We start from the raw sequence: 16,136 nt of genomic DNA on the forward strand, positions 1-16,136 counted from the left end.
ATAAGTCATTCTATTACTTCTGTAAAAAAAATTGACTTCAAAACAAAAAAATTTACTTTCATTTTTGGCCCTGTGCAAAATATATCTGCTAGAAGTACTGGCCCTTCACTACCATTTTTGCGCAATGTTCTATCTGCTGGAAGTATTGACCATCCACCTACTGCATATATTTCATCTAGGTATTTTTTTATCATTTTACCACTCTATTTTTATTATTAAATTTGTATTTAATATTATGTATGGTATGAAATCTCAGTTTTAATTTTATTTTTTTACATGTAATTTTATTTTTATATAATTTGCTATTATTTGTATAGTTAGAGAAAATTTTGACCTAGGAGTGAAAAATAAAAAATAAAAAACAGCAACAAAATATATATTGACACACATTTCACATTTATTTTTTATTTTCACCTACCATATCATATACAATAAAGCAGTAAACACTAACTACACAATAATTCCTTTGGCATTGCAATCAAAATGATTGTGAATTAGAATTTGAGTTATGCTACGGCCTACGTGTACACCAAAATCAGCCACCAGTATAAAATATATGTTGGAATACAAATACACATTAAAAATAAATTAAATCACACGTATATTTATACACAAATACATTGGTGGATGATTTGAGTGGCTGATTTTAGTGTACAAATAGCATTTTTCTTAGAATTTTATTACTATTCACCACATACAAAAACATTGTTTTGGATTAAAGTGAAGTACCAATTTCTAATGATATTACGTGGGGAAGAACCGAATGCTAAAAGCGCTAGAAAAATGGAACTAATAAAAGAACAAATAAAGAATCAATTGCCTAATAGATTGTAATCTTAGTGATTAGGTTATGTAAAATTAATATTCAATATTGAAAAGTATTTGTTATCATCGTTATTTTAATATTTATTTTCTTGTATAAAAAAATTATATTTTTTGAATTATTTATCCAAATGCTACAACTTTAAAATAAATACTTCTATAACTAAAAATTCAAACAATAAATAACTTATTTATAAACTGATATTAATAAAAATCCTTATACTTTAAGCTCTTTTTTAAAAACAACTTATTTAACTTTTTATTTCAAAACCTCTTTAAAATAAGTCCTTTACTTTTATTTCAATATTTTTTTAACTTTTGTTTCTAGGTACTATAATATTAAACGCCGGCTATATTTTTTTATTTCATTTAATTAAGCTCCATCTGAATGTTACATGGTGGATGTTACAATACTTCCCTAAACCAGTATGTTGAAGCAGGGCTCCCTCTCCAATAATCTCAAGGTTCAAAATCCCTGCTGCCCTGTCATGGGAGTTCCAAGCCGCTGTCTGTCACTACACGCAACTCTTCCATATCTGCCATTTTACATCTCGAAGACATGGTGAATCGGCGCCTGTTCTTCTTGGCTTCGTCTGCGTACTATTACTATTACAGGTAAACACTATCCTCCATGATTTTTTCTTGCTTTTGATTCACTGCAAAATTTTAAACTTTACCTTCTTTTATTTAAAAGAAGTGTAATAATTTTTCAATGGTGTATCTGTTTTTTTATTTAAATATTATTAAATCAAATTTTTTGCATTGTAATACCCATTTACTCGTTTTATACTTGTTTTATTTTGAGATTTGGTAATTTGTCTTAATTGATACTAGTTCATAGTATTTTGATAGTAATGCATGTTAAGATTTTGTCTTGCTTGCAAATTGATGCTACTTTAAATATGATACTGTTATTGATTTGTGGTTATTATATGATCATATTTGTTATGTTGAATTTTGTTCTCCTAGTATATAAATAAAAATTAAAACTTAGAATGATTTTTAACTGGCACATAACCGATTGTTGTTGTAAGCTATTGTGATGATATAATATTTATTCATGATAGCTAAATTTGTAAGTTTGTTAATCGAATAGACTCAAAATTGTTTAAACTCATTTTTTGTAATGAAAATTTTGTACTCCTTTTTTTCGTTTGATTGCTTTTCTCTGAGTTTGAGAAATATGAGTTTTTCTATAGTGAATTTTAGTTATTTGATAAATAATTTTTGTCCGTAAAGATAATGTTATGTAGACGGATACAAACTTATTATTAAGATTTGTTAATAATTTATGCCTAATTATCATTGTGTAGTATTTAATTTACTAGGCAAAAAATAAATATGTTGTTTGATTTCTTCATTTCTAAGTCTAAATTTTGGAGCTTTATCCGAAAGCATTGTCTTATAGTATTTAGTACTCAAATCTTAATTTTTATTATGGTATTGTCTATGTTCAGATTATTTCCTTGCAAATGTCATTTATGGGAGAGGACGAGATCATAGATAAATGTGAATATGAGTATGAGGATAGTATCTTTTATGATGAGAAGTATTCTGGTGATAAGTCCTACTTAGATGAGTTGGGTGATAAGTTAGACGATGAGGAGATATTTGAAGAATTGACAGATTATGATTATGATGATGCATATAGATTGAATTCAATTGAGGATTTATTCAATATAATCGCAGAATAATTCCAAATAATTAAAAGCAGTATCCAATTCAAGTAAAAAATACATAGATAATTGTAAGCCAGCATGAATTGTTGCTCAATTTTAATTTTTCATAATTAAGGAAGAATAGAAGATAATAGAATAACAAGCTTTATGTAATTAAAAAAAAGTATAAAGTTCTAGATTTACATGTTAAAAAGAGAATTTTTTTTTAAGAAACTATTTTAAATGCATATTAAAATGTGAAAACAATCATTTAGAATTTTAGCATACTAATTAAAAAATAATAACATAATAAATGCTTTAGTATGTATAATAAGAATGAATTTTAATATAATATAATAAATTAAATATAAATAATTAAACTTAAACCTCAAAATACTTAAGCTAACTAATTTTTAAAATTTTTAAAATATTATAATCAAATTCACTACGGAACGTTAATACTTAATTAAAGTAATCAGAAACAGATGACGCTCTTAGGCCATCATGGGTGACGTATTGGATATGGAAAGAATTTTGTTCATATCAAATTTTGTTCATTTCAAATTTAAATTTTAATATTATAACTTTAAAAGATACTAGTATTTTTACCCGTAATAACATTACGGGAATATAAATTTTTTAAAATTACGGTCCACTTTGTTCTGACAGTATAGATTATGCATGGCACACAAGATTTATAAAATCAAACTACTTTTTACAAAAAAAAGTCCTAGGTTGAAAAAAGTCTCTGACTAAGAAGATCAAGGTATCTGTAGATAAAAAATTAAATAATAAAATTTTTAGTTATTATTTTTATATGAAAAAGTCTAATTTTTTATTAATAATTAATTTTAACATTCCTTATCTAAAATTTAAAATAATTTAACGTGTATACTTTTATATTTAATTAGGTATTAAGTGTTAAGTATGTTGCACAAATAGAAATAATTAATTTTTATACTTGCTATTTAAAAATAATATTTTTTCTCCCTGTGTATATAAAAATATAATTAGATATTAGCATAAAAAAATTATACTGATAGTTATAAAATTAACTCAAAATTAATTTTTTTTAAAACAATTGAATCTTGATTCTAATTTTTAATTATAACATTAGTATTCTCTCCAAATTATATGTAATAAATATTTGAAAGAAGAGAAATGAAAATATAAATTAGAAAGATAAGCGGTGAAAATTTAAACTTAAATAAAAAAAACTAAAAAACTATGTATATAACAACAATAATAAAAATATTTTTATTTAAATTATATTATTTTGTTAATTTTTTTCTGTAAAAGAAAAAGATAGAAAAAATAGAGAATGAGAGAAAAGAGAGAGAAAGATAAAGATGAAAAATGAGAGTGAGCGTGAGAGCGAGAGTTTGTTAATTTTGAAAGAAAAAAAATTTTTTAATTGTAGAAAAAATATTGAATGACATATTTTGATTTGTCAAATTACTAATATAAAATATAAATTATATATAGAGTAAAAATAGTAGAGAGAAATAGAAAAATAGAGAAGTAGATGAGAGAATTTAGGAAGGGAGTTTATTAATTTTGAAAAAAAAATATTTTTCTCAATTTTAATAAAAGAGTGTCATATCACACATTTGATTATTAAATTAGATAGTAATATATGATACATAATATAGGTATATTTCAATTTCAATTTTAATATTTCAATTTCAATTTTAATGCAATTATAGAATGTCATGTTGCACATTTTGATTGTCAAATTAGTAATTAGTCATTGATATTGATAATGATATATAAAATAGATAGAGTGGTTGAAGGAATGAGAGAAATAGAGAAAGGAAAAGGAAAGAAGAGAGAACTCTTTAATTTTGGAGGGAAAGATTTGATTTCAATTGTAACGAGGGAGTGACATATGGCACATTTTGGTTGTAAAATTAGTAAGGAGGAGAGAAGAATTCTTTACTTTTGGAGGAAAAAATTTAATTTCAATTACAATGAAAGAGTGATATGTGGCATATTTTAGGTTGTAAAATTAGTAAAGAAAAGAGAAAATTTTCTTAATTTTGGAGAGAAAGATTTGATTCCAATTGCAATGAAAAAATGACATGTAATACATTTTAATTATAAAATTAGAGATATATAAAAGATTTTAAATTTTAAAATTAACTTTACAACAGTATAATTGTCATTTTAAATTTTTTAAATATATATCTTTATTTTTATAGTTTAGTCTTTTTTAAAATTATATCATATTTCTAATTCAATATAAATTACTTTAATTTTAAAAGATATTTTAATTTTTAAAATTAATTTTTTTTGGTAAAATTTTTTAAAATAACTCTAAAAGGGTGGAATTATAATTTCAGGTCTTTCAATTTTTTATTTTTATTTTTTGGTTAATCGTATAATAGTCCAAGAAAAAATAAAATATACCAAAATAAAAAAAGGTGGAAACTCAGGTGCAGTCGTCTTTACGTGAAGTTGATAATTGAGAGTGCTTAGATGATTTGACTGATTTGACTAAATTTTCATCTAACGGTTCTTAACTATCAACTTCACGTAAAGTCGACTGTACCTGAGTGTCTACCATAAAAAAAACTCTTAGCCCAAATATATTTTTTTACTCACTATAATATCAAATACTAACAAAAATGGCCATCCAACTTAAAATGGGTCGACAAGTTCTAGCAAAAAAAAACTCTCCTCTTTCTTTTGCATCATATTTTGTTTTTGGAGCATTTAAACTTCATTGAAGTTTGGAATTAGGGATGTCAATGGGGCAGGACGGGGCGGGGATGCCTCCCTGCTCCTCGTCCCCGCCCCCAAAATTAATCCTCGTTCCCGCCCCATTCTCTGCCATGGGGATAATTGTCCCCATTCCCATTCTCCGTGTTCCCCGCATTTCCCGCGCGGCCCCATTCCCCATCTCCCTATATTTAACATTCATATGAAAATTATAATAAAAAATATAAAAAAACAAAAAAACAAACTACAAAATATTATTACAACACACAAACATATCTTATCAAGATTATAAATCCAAAAATATAACAAAGAAAATCATAGTCCATAAAATAAAATCTTGAACAATAGGATTAAGATTTTTCAATGAGTGAAATTACTAAAAGAACCCCTATATTAGAAATAAAGTAAGGATTATAAGTAAGTTAAAAAATTCAAGAAATTATCGGAAATGGGGCGGAGATCCCCGCTCACCTGTCTGGAGAAATTTCGCTCTCCATCTCCATCCCACAAAAAAAATTCTCCACTATTAGGCCCCATTCCGGAAGGTCCTTGCGGAAATCCCCACCCGTAGCGATTTTTGACACCCCTATTTAGAGTATCAAATCGGGTCCCATGTTACATATTTAGTTGCACGGACTCTCTAGATCTTCATCATCTTTCAAAAGAGCAAAGAGAGCGACAAAAAGATAGGAATCAGTGGAAATGAAAATATGGTCTTTTACTAATAATTTGAAGTCTTCGCTTCTGAAAATTCTTATTCTTTTCCAAGGAAGGTAAAACAGACATAAATAACGAAACCGCTTTTTGGTACCCCACAGCTTTATATAAAGTCCAAAGCGAGCATTGCCACTGAGGAGTGAGTGAGGAAGGGTTCTGGAAATAACGGAGGAAGAAGCTAACAAAGTTCATAGATATTTATTTGATTGGCAACTAACAAAGTAGATAAACAAGGAACAGCAACAGGATTAGGATTATTCCATTCATTCATTGTTCAATTCAATTTCAGTCTCCGATGGGTAACTGCTTCTCCGACGTCCCCGGTGGCCGCGCTGCCATCGGGGGAACTGCCCGAGGCCTCCTCAACGCCATCGACGCTCCCAACGACGCTGTCGACAACTTCCTCAGGTCCCGCGGCTACCACGGCCTCTTCTCTCAGATCGAGGTTCCTCCCTCTCTTTCCCTTCTTTACCTTCCACCACTCCTACTCTTACCTAACTAACTTCTCTTATGGTAACGTTTTTGTCGTTTTGCTGGCAGCTGTCGTTTTCTGCTTCCGGCTTGCGCGATCGAGATGTTCTCTCTAAGGTTCGTCGTTTCGAGCATCCATCGTCGTTTATATCTTTGTTCTGTTATTTCTTTCAGCTTCAGTTTCATGTAGTTCAGTTGATGAATGTCAATTTCAGTGTTGCAAGACCAGAATTATCTCTTGTTTTCTGTAACGAGCTCGTGATATTTTTTTTTTAAAAAAATAAAGCAAAACAAACAAACAAACAACGAAATTATTGCAAATCCATAATTCATTTTAGGCAATTGTGCAGGACTATTTGATTATGGTGACGTTGCATTGAAACTACATATATTTTATAATGAAAATGGGGCCAGGCCATTGTTATTTCATTCTGGTTTTGGATTGTTATCTTTTCCTGCAAAATTGTTGTGATGGTAAATACGGTCACCATTGACTGTTTGTGTGGCTGTTATTTGCTGTAGATTGATCCAATGATGGTTCTTTATACAAGAGGGAAACATGGAGCACTTGAGGAAATCGGCCATACTGAAGTAGTTCTGAATTCTTTGGATCCTAAGTGGATTACTAAACACTTAATCATGTATCGTTTCGAGGTTGTTCAGTTTTTAGTGTAAGTTAAATGCTTATATTTATACTTCTAACAAGGCACACTAGCATTTTGTTTTTTCACTAGGAATCATTCTGTAAAATATTTTTTATCACAGGTTTCGAGTGTACGACATTGATACTCAGTTTCACAATTTGGATGTGAAGGTATAGTGTTTACCTTGGAGACTCTTGAAGTCACCCTTTTTCCTTTAAGTTCAAGTGGCTATTTAATAAAGATAATTTTACATGTTATATTCTAAAGTGTAACCCTTTCTTAATAGGATTGTGAATTTTACTGTTTTGTGACTTCTTTATGATTCTATGCATACAACTGAACCTGCTTAAGTTTTTTCTTTATTGGTTGACATTCTGCACAATCTTTTCATAAGGTTGTGAAACAATATATTCCTAGTTATTTCCAAAACTATACATTGATTTGCTATGTGGAACTTTTTACTTTCTCTTTCATTAGATGTGATAACAAGTTAAAGCATAAAAGTCCATATTTGTAAGTTTTGATTGACTTATGCAGATGCTTAAGCTAGAAGAGCAACAATTTCTAGGTGAGGCAACTTATGCATTATCGGAGGTAATGTGGAAATCTTTCAGGCTATTGTGGCTGTTCAAGTTTTTGTGGTCTGATATCTGACAAGTAAATAAAAATTTCATTATACTCTCAGTTAAGCTGTATCTTCATGGCTTCTCACTATCTCACATTTATTACTTTTTCCCCCAAATCCCAATATATGCTGTTTGAAAGTGCTTACCATCTCAGTCTTTGAGTTAATAGCTTACTAGGTAACTGCCAAGCATATTGAAAAGTTTTTCAGAAAAGACGAGCATTTCATAATGCATACTCAAATTATGATGCACTAGCGCCTTATTCATTTCTGAAAATAAATTATCTTCCCAAGAACTCTTCCCATCAACAGTGACAGTATGGCATCTGCAGATAATTATAAAGTCTGATCGATCATTGGCATCAGAGCTACATAGAGAAGATCCTATCAGATCTATGCATTCCCAAAATTGCAGGAAGCTCTTGGTGCATGCCGAGGAATGTGTTGGCTCAAAGACTACAGTAGAGATGATATTTAGGTGCTCAGATTTGGAAAATAGGGATCTTTTCTCAAAAAGTGTATGTCTTAGTTTTTCCTTTTCTTGCTAGGTGTTATATGGAAAGCCAGTTATTATATAAAATAAGACATGGTTTTGTTTTGTCTTGTAGGATCCTTTTTTGATAATATCAAAACTTGTGGAAGGTGGTACCCATATTCCAATTTGTAAAACAGAAGTTATAAAGAATGATCTCAGCCCACAGTGGAAGCCAGTGTTCTTAAACATTCAACAAGTAGGAGGCAAGGTACAAGGATCACCCTCTTAATTTATTCTTTCCGTAAAACTATAAAAGTATGGAAATATGGCCATGTTTTATGAGATTATATATGGAATAATATGTTGAACTTCATGATTTAGACACAGTGGAAGCTCTCTCATTTTTTCGTTTTTATTATATACAGGACAATCCTTTGATACTAGAGTGTTATAACTTCAATACCAATGGCAAACATGATTTGATAGGGTAATTGGCAGTTACTTTTTAATTTCCTTCCTCTGTTTGTTCCTTTGTCTATCAATATACTTTCTAGGCTGAAATGCTTCTTTGTTTTATCAGAAAAGTGCAAGAGTCTTTGGCATTGTTGGAGAAGCTTCATGCTAGTGGTCAAGGAGGAACTTTATTTTTGCCTACTGGCGGTGGTCATAATTCTCATAACAAGGTTTTATTATAAAGTTTATTTGTGTCATGAATCCTTATTTCTTTCTCTAAAAAGTATAAAACATATTTTTCTATAATACAGGTATTAAAGAGCCGGGTATATCTGGACAAATTTTCTGAAAGTGTCCAATATAGTTTCCTTGATTACTTGTGGGTTTTGAATTGAACTTCTTGGTGGCCATTGATTTTACAGGTACAGCTCATATCCTCAAATGAAGTGTACCTTGTTATTTTCTAGATTTCTGTAGTTGTCAACATGAGGGGCCTTAGATATACCAGGATGACAAAGGTTTATGCATTCTTAATCAAATATAACTAACCTCCTGGTTTATCAGCTTCATTGCTTCAAATGGGAATCCACGCCTTCCAGATTCTTTGCATTATATCGATCCTTCAGGATGGCCAAATGCATACCAGAAGGTGAGAACTGAGAAGTGATCTTTAGTTTGAATCATTTGTTTTTCCAGCGATCCTTGTCTTGAACTTGTCACAACTTTATTTCTAGGCAATTGTTGAGGTTGGAGAGATGCTACAGTTTTATGATTCAGACAAACGATTTCCTACATGGGGATTTGGTGCCTGACCAATTGATGGTCCTGTTTCCCATTGTTTTAACCTCAATGGAAGCAGTCACTATTGTGAGGTAGATATGCTACACCTGTTCTTGCTTTTGTTTTCACTTATCATAAAATAGTTCATCATGATTGAAGTTCTGTGTTTAACAGGTGGAAGGGATCCAAGGAATTATGATGGCATACGCAAGTGCCCTGCTTAATGTTTCTCTTGCGGGACCAACTCATTTTGGACCTGTCATAAGCAATGCTGCACTTACTGCCAGCCAATCTGTAGCAACTGGTGCAAGAAAGTATTTTGTTTTGTTAATAATCACAGTAAGAAATAAGAATTAGAACTTTTTTATTTCTCTCTAGAACTATGTAGCTGCAATTTACTCTTCCTCTAGTCTTTTTTCTTCCATGTCTCTTTCCGACATGCGCCTTGTTTCAGCCATAAAATCATAGCAGAGCTAATCACTCTATATCTGTGTTGCATATGAGAAAAAATTCTTCTTTGTCGTGACTTCTAAGCCTGTGATGATTTTTTGCATCATCTTGCTTTTCCACTGCTGATGCTGACATTTAATTGACATCACTAGGATGGAGTGGTGACAGATCTCCAAGAAACAAAAGATGCCCTTGTTAAAGCCTCTGACCTACCATTATCAATCCTTATCGTTGGAGTTGGAGGACTGATTTCAACGAAATGGAGGTATGAAAACATGTCGCCTTTTTATACATAACTGTTCCTCATGGGAACTGTGATCAGTATACCACAACTGGTTTTTTTAGTTTTGCTATTCCTTTGAATAGATTTTAGATGCTGCCAAGGGGGAGAGACTCGAAAGTTCATTCGGACGTGTTGCTTCACGTGATATAGTCCAGTTTGTTCCATTTCGAGATGTTCAAAGTAGGTATCAGTTTGTAATTTCTAACTCACAAAGTCTTTGCAATCTTCCCATTGCAGGTGGAGAAATTTCAGTAGTTCAAGCACTTCTAGCAGAATTACCTACTCAATTTTTATCGTACATGAGAAACAGGAATATCCAACCGACTCTCTAAGGCATGTAAAGAAGAACCATTTTCAAACTACATAGTAAAACGTTCTATCCATTGATTGTTGTGCCATTTCAAGGTCCTCGCAGTATATTAAATTGAAATTTGGCTAAAGGGTGCAAACTCGCGCTTTGTGCTGAATGCTCATTTAATTGAAGGTCAAGAAGGGTTTGCTAGCCAACTGCATTTATCTAAGATTGGTATCTGTCTGAGCGAGCTTTATGGGTAGGATTTCCTTTCCTTCTTGTACTCATGCTTTTCTTCAAGCTCTGGGGAAAATTTTAGTCGTTCAGTGAACGTTGAAATCCAATAAGTGAAAATATTTGTGAATTGATACTTTGATGCAAGTTAGATCATTGATGTCTTTAGGTGGAAATTGATTATATCCATGAAGTTAGTAAAGGTTACTAGATGGAAATTTTAAATTTATCATAAAAAACAGGTGGGAGGGTGGACACAAAGAATATGATGGACTCACCTTTGTAGCAATAAGGGGAGCAGGACATGAAGTTCCTTTGCATAGATCAAAACTTGCTCTTTCACTTTTCAAATCCTTCATAGCTGGAACCTCCATGCCCACTCTTCAGCTTGTCAGTGACTCCTAAAATATGCATCTCGAATGTAGTGCCTCTTGGAATGATCATTTGGCAATGTATTTTCATTTTTCTAACTAGGGATTTCTTATCCAATGAATAGCTTCTCATACCACTTATACAGATGTATACCTTTTTTTATCCCTAGAAATCAAGAGACTGTAATTTTTGTGTATGTGATCTTTGAAGTCAAGCAAATCTCATCATTGTAACAAATCTCATCATTGTAATAAGATCAATAAAATATACATGCTTTGAGATTTACAAAAATGTTAACAATTAATATTTTGTTTATAATTTTGTTACTCAATGATAAACGATTAATAACATCTTTATTCATGTTTAATTTGTTTAAATTTTGGCAATTGATCAAATTAAAGTAGGTAAACTATCAAAGAGGAAAGAGCCAAATGTAACTGCCCCATAATCAGGTACTGAAAATGAAAATTAACTGGATATTCTCTTCCAATTTAAAGCTCAGGTAACAGCCATGAACCCCTCATTGTTCTTTCTCAAGCGTTTCTAAATTTATTTCACAATGAAAATGAATAAGTCTATGTACAGATCACAAATAACTGGCATGTTTCTACCTTAATGACTTTCTTTCGATCTAGTATAATATTTCCACAGACAAAATAGTTGAAGATCACAAATAGAAGTAGCAGCAGGTAATGTGGTAATGTAGCAATGATGCACTGTATTATTAGAATTTCAGGTGGATAAAAAAGGAGTGATTTTTGTATAGCATAACATTTCTTCTATGTGTGCACATAAACAGGGCGTGCAGCTACTCGAGCAAGCGTTTGTACTTGCACCAGGCAATGGCAACCACATACAAGAAAATGGTTCCAGCAGCACTGCCCCCAACAGTCCAGAAGAACTCTCCATTCCCGGTAATATTTGAATCAAATAGCTCAATATGAATGTTCATGCCAAAAATACCAGCGACAACGACAAAGGCACTCACTACCAGAGTTGCTGTGGTCAACATGACTCCCATTTGGAGCAGATGATTCTGTTTGTCATCCAGCATTATGTTGATGTAGTCCTCTGTGTCGTCCACGTATTCCCTTAGCTTCAATAGGATCACCACAACAAAACAACATCAAAACCAATCTTATCGTTAAGGTAACATGTAAATCACAAGAAGCTCACCAGACCAGAAATATGTTGGTTAAAATTTGTTTTAAGCATTTTCTTTGAAAAGACCATAGCCTAAAACTACCAAGGCACAATATTTGCCTCTATTACCCAAAAAGAGAAATTGTCCCTAAAATTTTGAATCTCTAACATGTTTGGATCTTTTGCAAGTAATAACAAGCAAAATCCTCAATTAGAAACCAGACAAGCGTCACAATAATTCTTGGAAACGGGAATTAGTTGCTTATAAAACACAAGATTAAAAGGTAAATGGTAGTTATAGGCAACGGAAAAGGGCATGACAAAGAAATGAAAAGACATACAGTAGAGAGCTTGTTGAGTGTGCCATCGATTTGCACAAAATATGCTTCCAGGAGCATCTCAAGCTCCTCCACATCAAGATGCTTAGTTGTGGTACTGTAGGTAGTGCTAGCACGGCTGTCCCTGCTAACTCCCACTAATAACCTGTCATCATCATGTTGATGATCGTCATCGCTTGCAGCAGCTCCACCCTCTTCCAATGATATTTCAGGAGGAATGCTGCTAAATGGAGAATTAGAATCAGTAAAGCAGTACTAACTAACAAGATTCAAGGCAAACAGAAAAGATTTACATGTACGCGTGCCTGTCATCGACATCAAGTTGATTATGGTGGTCATTGTCAACATCATCATCATTTATAGAGGAGGCAGAAGAACTGTGGAGCTGTTGTAACTTGTCGGTGAGATACATCTCAGCCATATCGTCGTCGTCATCGAGCAAGTGTTCTAACTCATCCCTTACCTTCTGAACGCGACCAGTGATGGCAACAAGGCGGCTCTTAATTTGACGAACCCGTTCCAAATTGAGAGTACTGATCTTGGAAGTGAGCTTGTCCAAGGCAGGGTGGGCCTCCTGTTCCAGGGTTTTTGCCTCGTTCTCTAACACACTGCACGCAGCCTCCAGGCAGGCCTCCAGTGCCACAAACTCGAACGGCAGGATCTTCATGCCATCGCCATTCTGGATACCATTCTGCTTCGATTGGGCTTTCACTTGCTCCCCAACGGGATCGGTATCTTCATCTTCATCCTGTCCCTCTCTTGATTGCCCTTCTTCCGAGTCGTACACTTTGCTCAACTTGAAATCATCCGAAGCCGCAGCTGCCGCAGCAGCTCCCTGGACTTGGTGGTGCCGGAGGATCCTCGAGTGGAGCTCCTCCACGAAAGGGGTCACGGAGGGGTCGCGGGAGTTGAGGAGGAGGACCTCGTGGGCGGTGATGATGGCCTTGATGTGCTCGAGGTTGATCACGATGGCCCTCTCACGGCCTAGCACGGTCGAGGGGTAGGACAGGAGGGGGTCGAGGATACGGAGGTCGCGGGCGGGGAGACCCGTGCGCCGCATGATGGCGTGCTTGCCGGCCTCCACAACCTGCTTCTGACCACTGGAATCGAGAAGCAGCCACGCCCTCACCCCGGTCCCCTTCTTCCTGCTTATCGGATTCGGAGCAACAGGAACCCCAATCCCATCCATCATCCCTGCCGCTGCTACCGGAACTGGAGGCGGACCCTGACCCTGACCCCGAATATTCATCACTCGATTCCCTCCTTCACTTAATCAATTATTCAATTCTTGCCTTGTATTAATTGTATTCACCTGCTGAAACGATGTGGCTACATTAGGGGTAGAACCGAAACAACCGGTGATTCAACCGAAAAAACCGTTTTAGAATAAAATAATAAATAAATTATAAATAAACATCCTAAAATATAATTATAATCTAATATAAATCTTAAAATATCTTCTAAATTTAAAACACTACATAAAATATCATCAACCAAATTCATATGATCTTATCAAAATACATACTCAAGTTAAATAATAAAAAGAATATCTAAATATTAAATACCAACATAAAGATTTATCAATCATCAAATGCATTGTTATGAAGAGGATTAGAATTGGCAGTATCATTCGAAATAGGAGGATTAGGATTGGCAGGCAAGTTATTGTTCACAGATGCATTGTTCTCAGCAATTGCTTCTTGATTAATACTATCATCCATAACTGAAATTAATAAATCATTCACAAAATTAAAAACAGCAGTAGCACAGCCAGAAATAAAAAAATTATCATTCAGCACCAAACAGGACATTCAGCAACAAAACCACCATTACCAACAGCATTCAGCATTCAGCAACAAAAACACCATTACCAACAGCATTCAGCAACAAACAGGGCATTCAGCAACAAAAATTAGCATTCAACAACAAAGTGTCATCAATCAAATCCATATGATCTTATCAAAATACAATCTCAAAAGTTAAATAGTAAAAAGACATATATAAATATTAAAAACCAACATGAAGATTTATCAATTATCAAAATCCGTAGATTAGAAGAACCTTGTGACTGACTATTATTCGAACTAGGTGGATTAGGATTAGCAGAATCATTTGAATTAGGAGGATTGGCAGATGAATTATTACTCAAACAGGCATTATCAACAACTGCTTCTTGATTAATATTTCTATCCATAACTAAAATCAATAAATCATAATCCAAATTAAAAACAGCAACAGAACGGCCAGAAATCAAATAATCATCCATAAGACCATAGAACAGAATCATTAACAAATCCATTACTCAATTTCAGAAACAAATCCATTACTCAATTTCAGAATCAGTAACAAATCAGTAACAAAAGCACATATTAGAATAGAATCAGTAACATATCAGAAATCAATCACTAACTTCAGAGTTCAGATTCACAAATCCCTAATTTCAGAAATTGCATATTTGAGTAATTAAAAACGACGATCACTAACCATCGAAGAACAAGCATGAAGAGGGTTTGGTTTCTAAACAGACAATAAAAAAAACAGGAAGAACAAGCACTAGCAGTGAGCATTGACCTTCGACGACGACAGAGAGCGGTTGAGCGCAATGGACGACGGCGAACAGGCGACTGATGAGAGCGAACAGGAGATGGATAGCGAACAGGGGATGGTGAGAGCGAAGTAACGAACGCCGATAGCACGAAGACGGAAGTTCTTGAGTACGACGGAGGCGGCAACAGCAGTCTCTCACTCCGACAGACGGCGACAAGATTGGCGGAGGCTAGGGTTTGCTTTCTTTGGTGGAGGCTATGGCATTTGGGTGATGACTATGGAAGGAGTGGGAGAAGGGAGCCAAACGCGTGCAATCCCTTTTTTTCCTAAGGAAACGGCGTCGTTTCTTGTAAACCGGCCTGGTCCCGGCCCGCTTTGACCGGCCGGTTCTCGGCCGGTTCAGCGGTTTGTATCCGGTTTCTAGAACAGCGGTTTCTGCTAATAAACCGAACTGCCTAAGCTACCGGTTCGTAGTTTGACCGGTTTTCAGAACATTGATTTTTTTTGTTCTAAATGGCAAAATGGCGTCGTTTTCTAAGAACCGGCCAGTTTTTGGTCCGATCCAACCAACCGATTTCCGGCCAGTTCAACGGTTTTAAAACAGTTTTGTATTAACGGTTTTAAGAGGATGATTGGATCGTTTTTCTTGTCGGTTTTCGGTTGAACGGTTGAACCGGTTGGTCTGGTCCGATTTTTAGCACTATGCAAAAAACCCTGCTGCATTCGCAGAAACTATGAGAGGAGTTGTCGGTAAGTGATGGTGATTAGTAAATCTGCTGGGCTTTTTTCTGCTGTTTCAGAAAAAATTTTGGTATATGGTGTTTGGGCTTGCTTTTTTGGTTTGATCTGAATATTGTGATCCATACGATATGATTAAGTTATGGACTATATATGAAGCAGGAAAAAAAATGATATGGACCTAAATAATAATAATGGAGTTAAACTAAGCCTCACTTGTAGACAAGGATTCAGGTTCTTAGATTCGCCGCCCAGTGAACATGTTCTGTTCCTTATGAATGATGATGTTAAAGGGAATTTATGATGGACTGATATAGATACGGGAACACGACACGATACGAAATATTTCGATACATAAATTTTAAAATTTTAT

General features: G+C 33.8%; 1 protein-coding gene and 1 pseudogene across 8 annotated transcripts; one reads left to right on the forward strand and one right to left on the reverse strand.

Moving 5' to 3' along the window:
- Positions 1-5,818: 5,818 nt before the first annotated feature.
- LOC112732940 (protein BONZAI 1-like) lies at positions 5,819-11,279 on the forward strand (annotated as a pseudogene). Its single transcript, XR_011869916.1, has 16 exons — positions 5,819-6,363; positions 6,459-6,506; positions 6,912-7,060; positions 7,155-7,203; positions 7,571-7,627; positions 7,991-8,176; positions 8,267-8,401; positions 8,559-8,620; positions 8,714-8,816; positions 8,898-9,006; positions 9,157-9,235; positions 9,321-9,458; positions 9,541-9,705; positions 9,969-10,081; positions 10,183-10,279; positions 10,337-11,279. The product of XR_011869916.1 is annotated as a protein BONZAI 1-like (transcript).
- Positions 11,280-11,520: 241 nt separating this feature from the next.
- Positions 11,521-15,343, reverse strand: LOC112732939 (magnesium transporter MRS2-3). 7 transcript variants are annotated; one of them, XM_025781775.3, is made up of 4 exons: positions 15,050-15,343; positions 12,784-13,790; positions 12,482-12,698; positions 11,521-12,093 (listed from the first exon to the last, which is right to left on the reverse strand). In XM_025781775.3, exons 2-4 carry the CDS (start codon positions 13,725-13,727, stop codon positions 11,806-11,808), a joined length of 1,449 nt encoding a protein of 482 aa, XP_025637560.1. In that variant the 5' UTR covers positions 13,728-13,790; positions 15,050-15,343; the 3' UTR covers positions 11,521-11,805. The 7 variants fall into 7 exon arrangements, with proteins under 7 accessions (XP_025637560.1, XP_025637558.1, XP_072068485.1 ...); XM_025781773.3 differs by having other exon boundaries at positions 12,772-13,790; XM_072212384.1 differs by having other exon boundaries at positions 12,784-13,793.
- Between the last annotated feature and the right edge of the window lie 793 nt (positions 15,344-16,136).

The sequence above is a fragment of the Arachis hypogaea genome, chromosome 13, assembly GCF_003086295.3.
Source record: "Arachis hypogaea cultivar Tifrunner chromosome 13, arahy.Tifrunner.gnm2.J5K5, whole genome shotgun sequence".
Taxonomy (NCBI): domain Eukaryota; kingdom Viridiplantae; phylum Streptophyta; class Magnoliopsida; order Fabales; family Fabaceae; genus Arachis; species Arachis hypogaea.

Coding starts and splice junctions, on each gene's coding strand:
- LOC112732939 (XM_025781773.3), bottom strand. CDS start 13,727: ATGAATATTCGGGGTCAGGGTCAGGGTCCGCCTCCAGTTCCGGTAGCA. Junction 12,699..12,771: donor GATGACAGGCACGCGTACAT/GTAAATCTTTTC, acceptor TCCATTTAGCAG/CATTCCTCCTGAAATATCAT. Junction 12,094..12,481: donor CACTCAACAAGCTCTCTACT/GTATGTCTTTTC, acceptor ATCCTATTGAAG/CTAAGGGAATACGTGGACGA.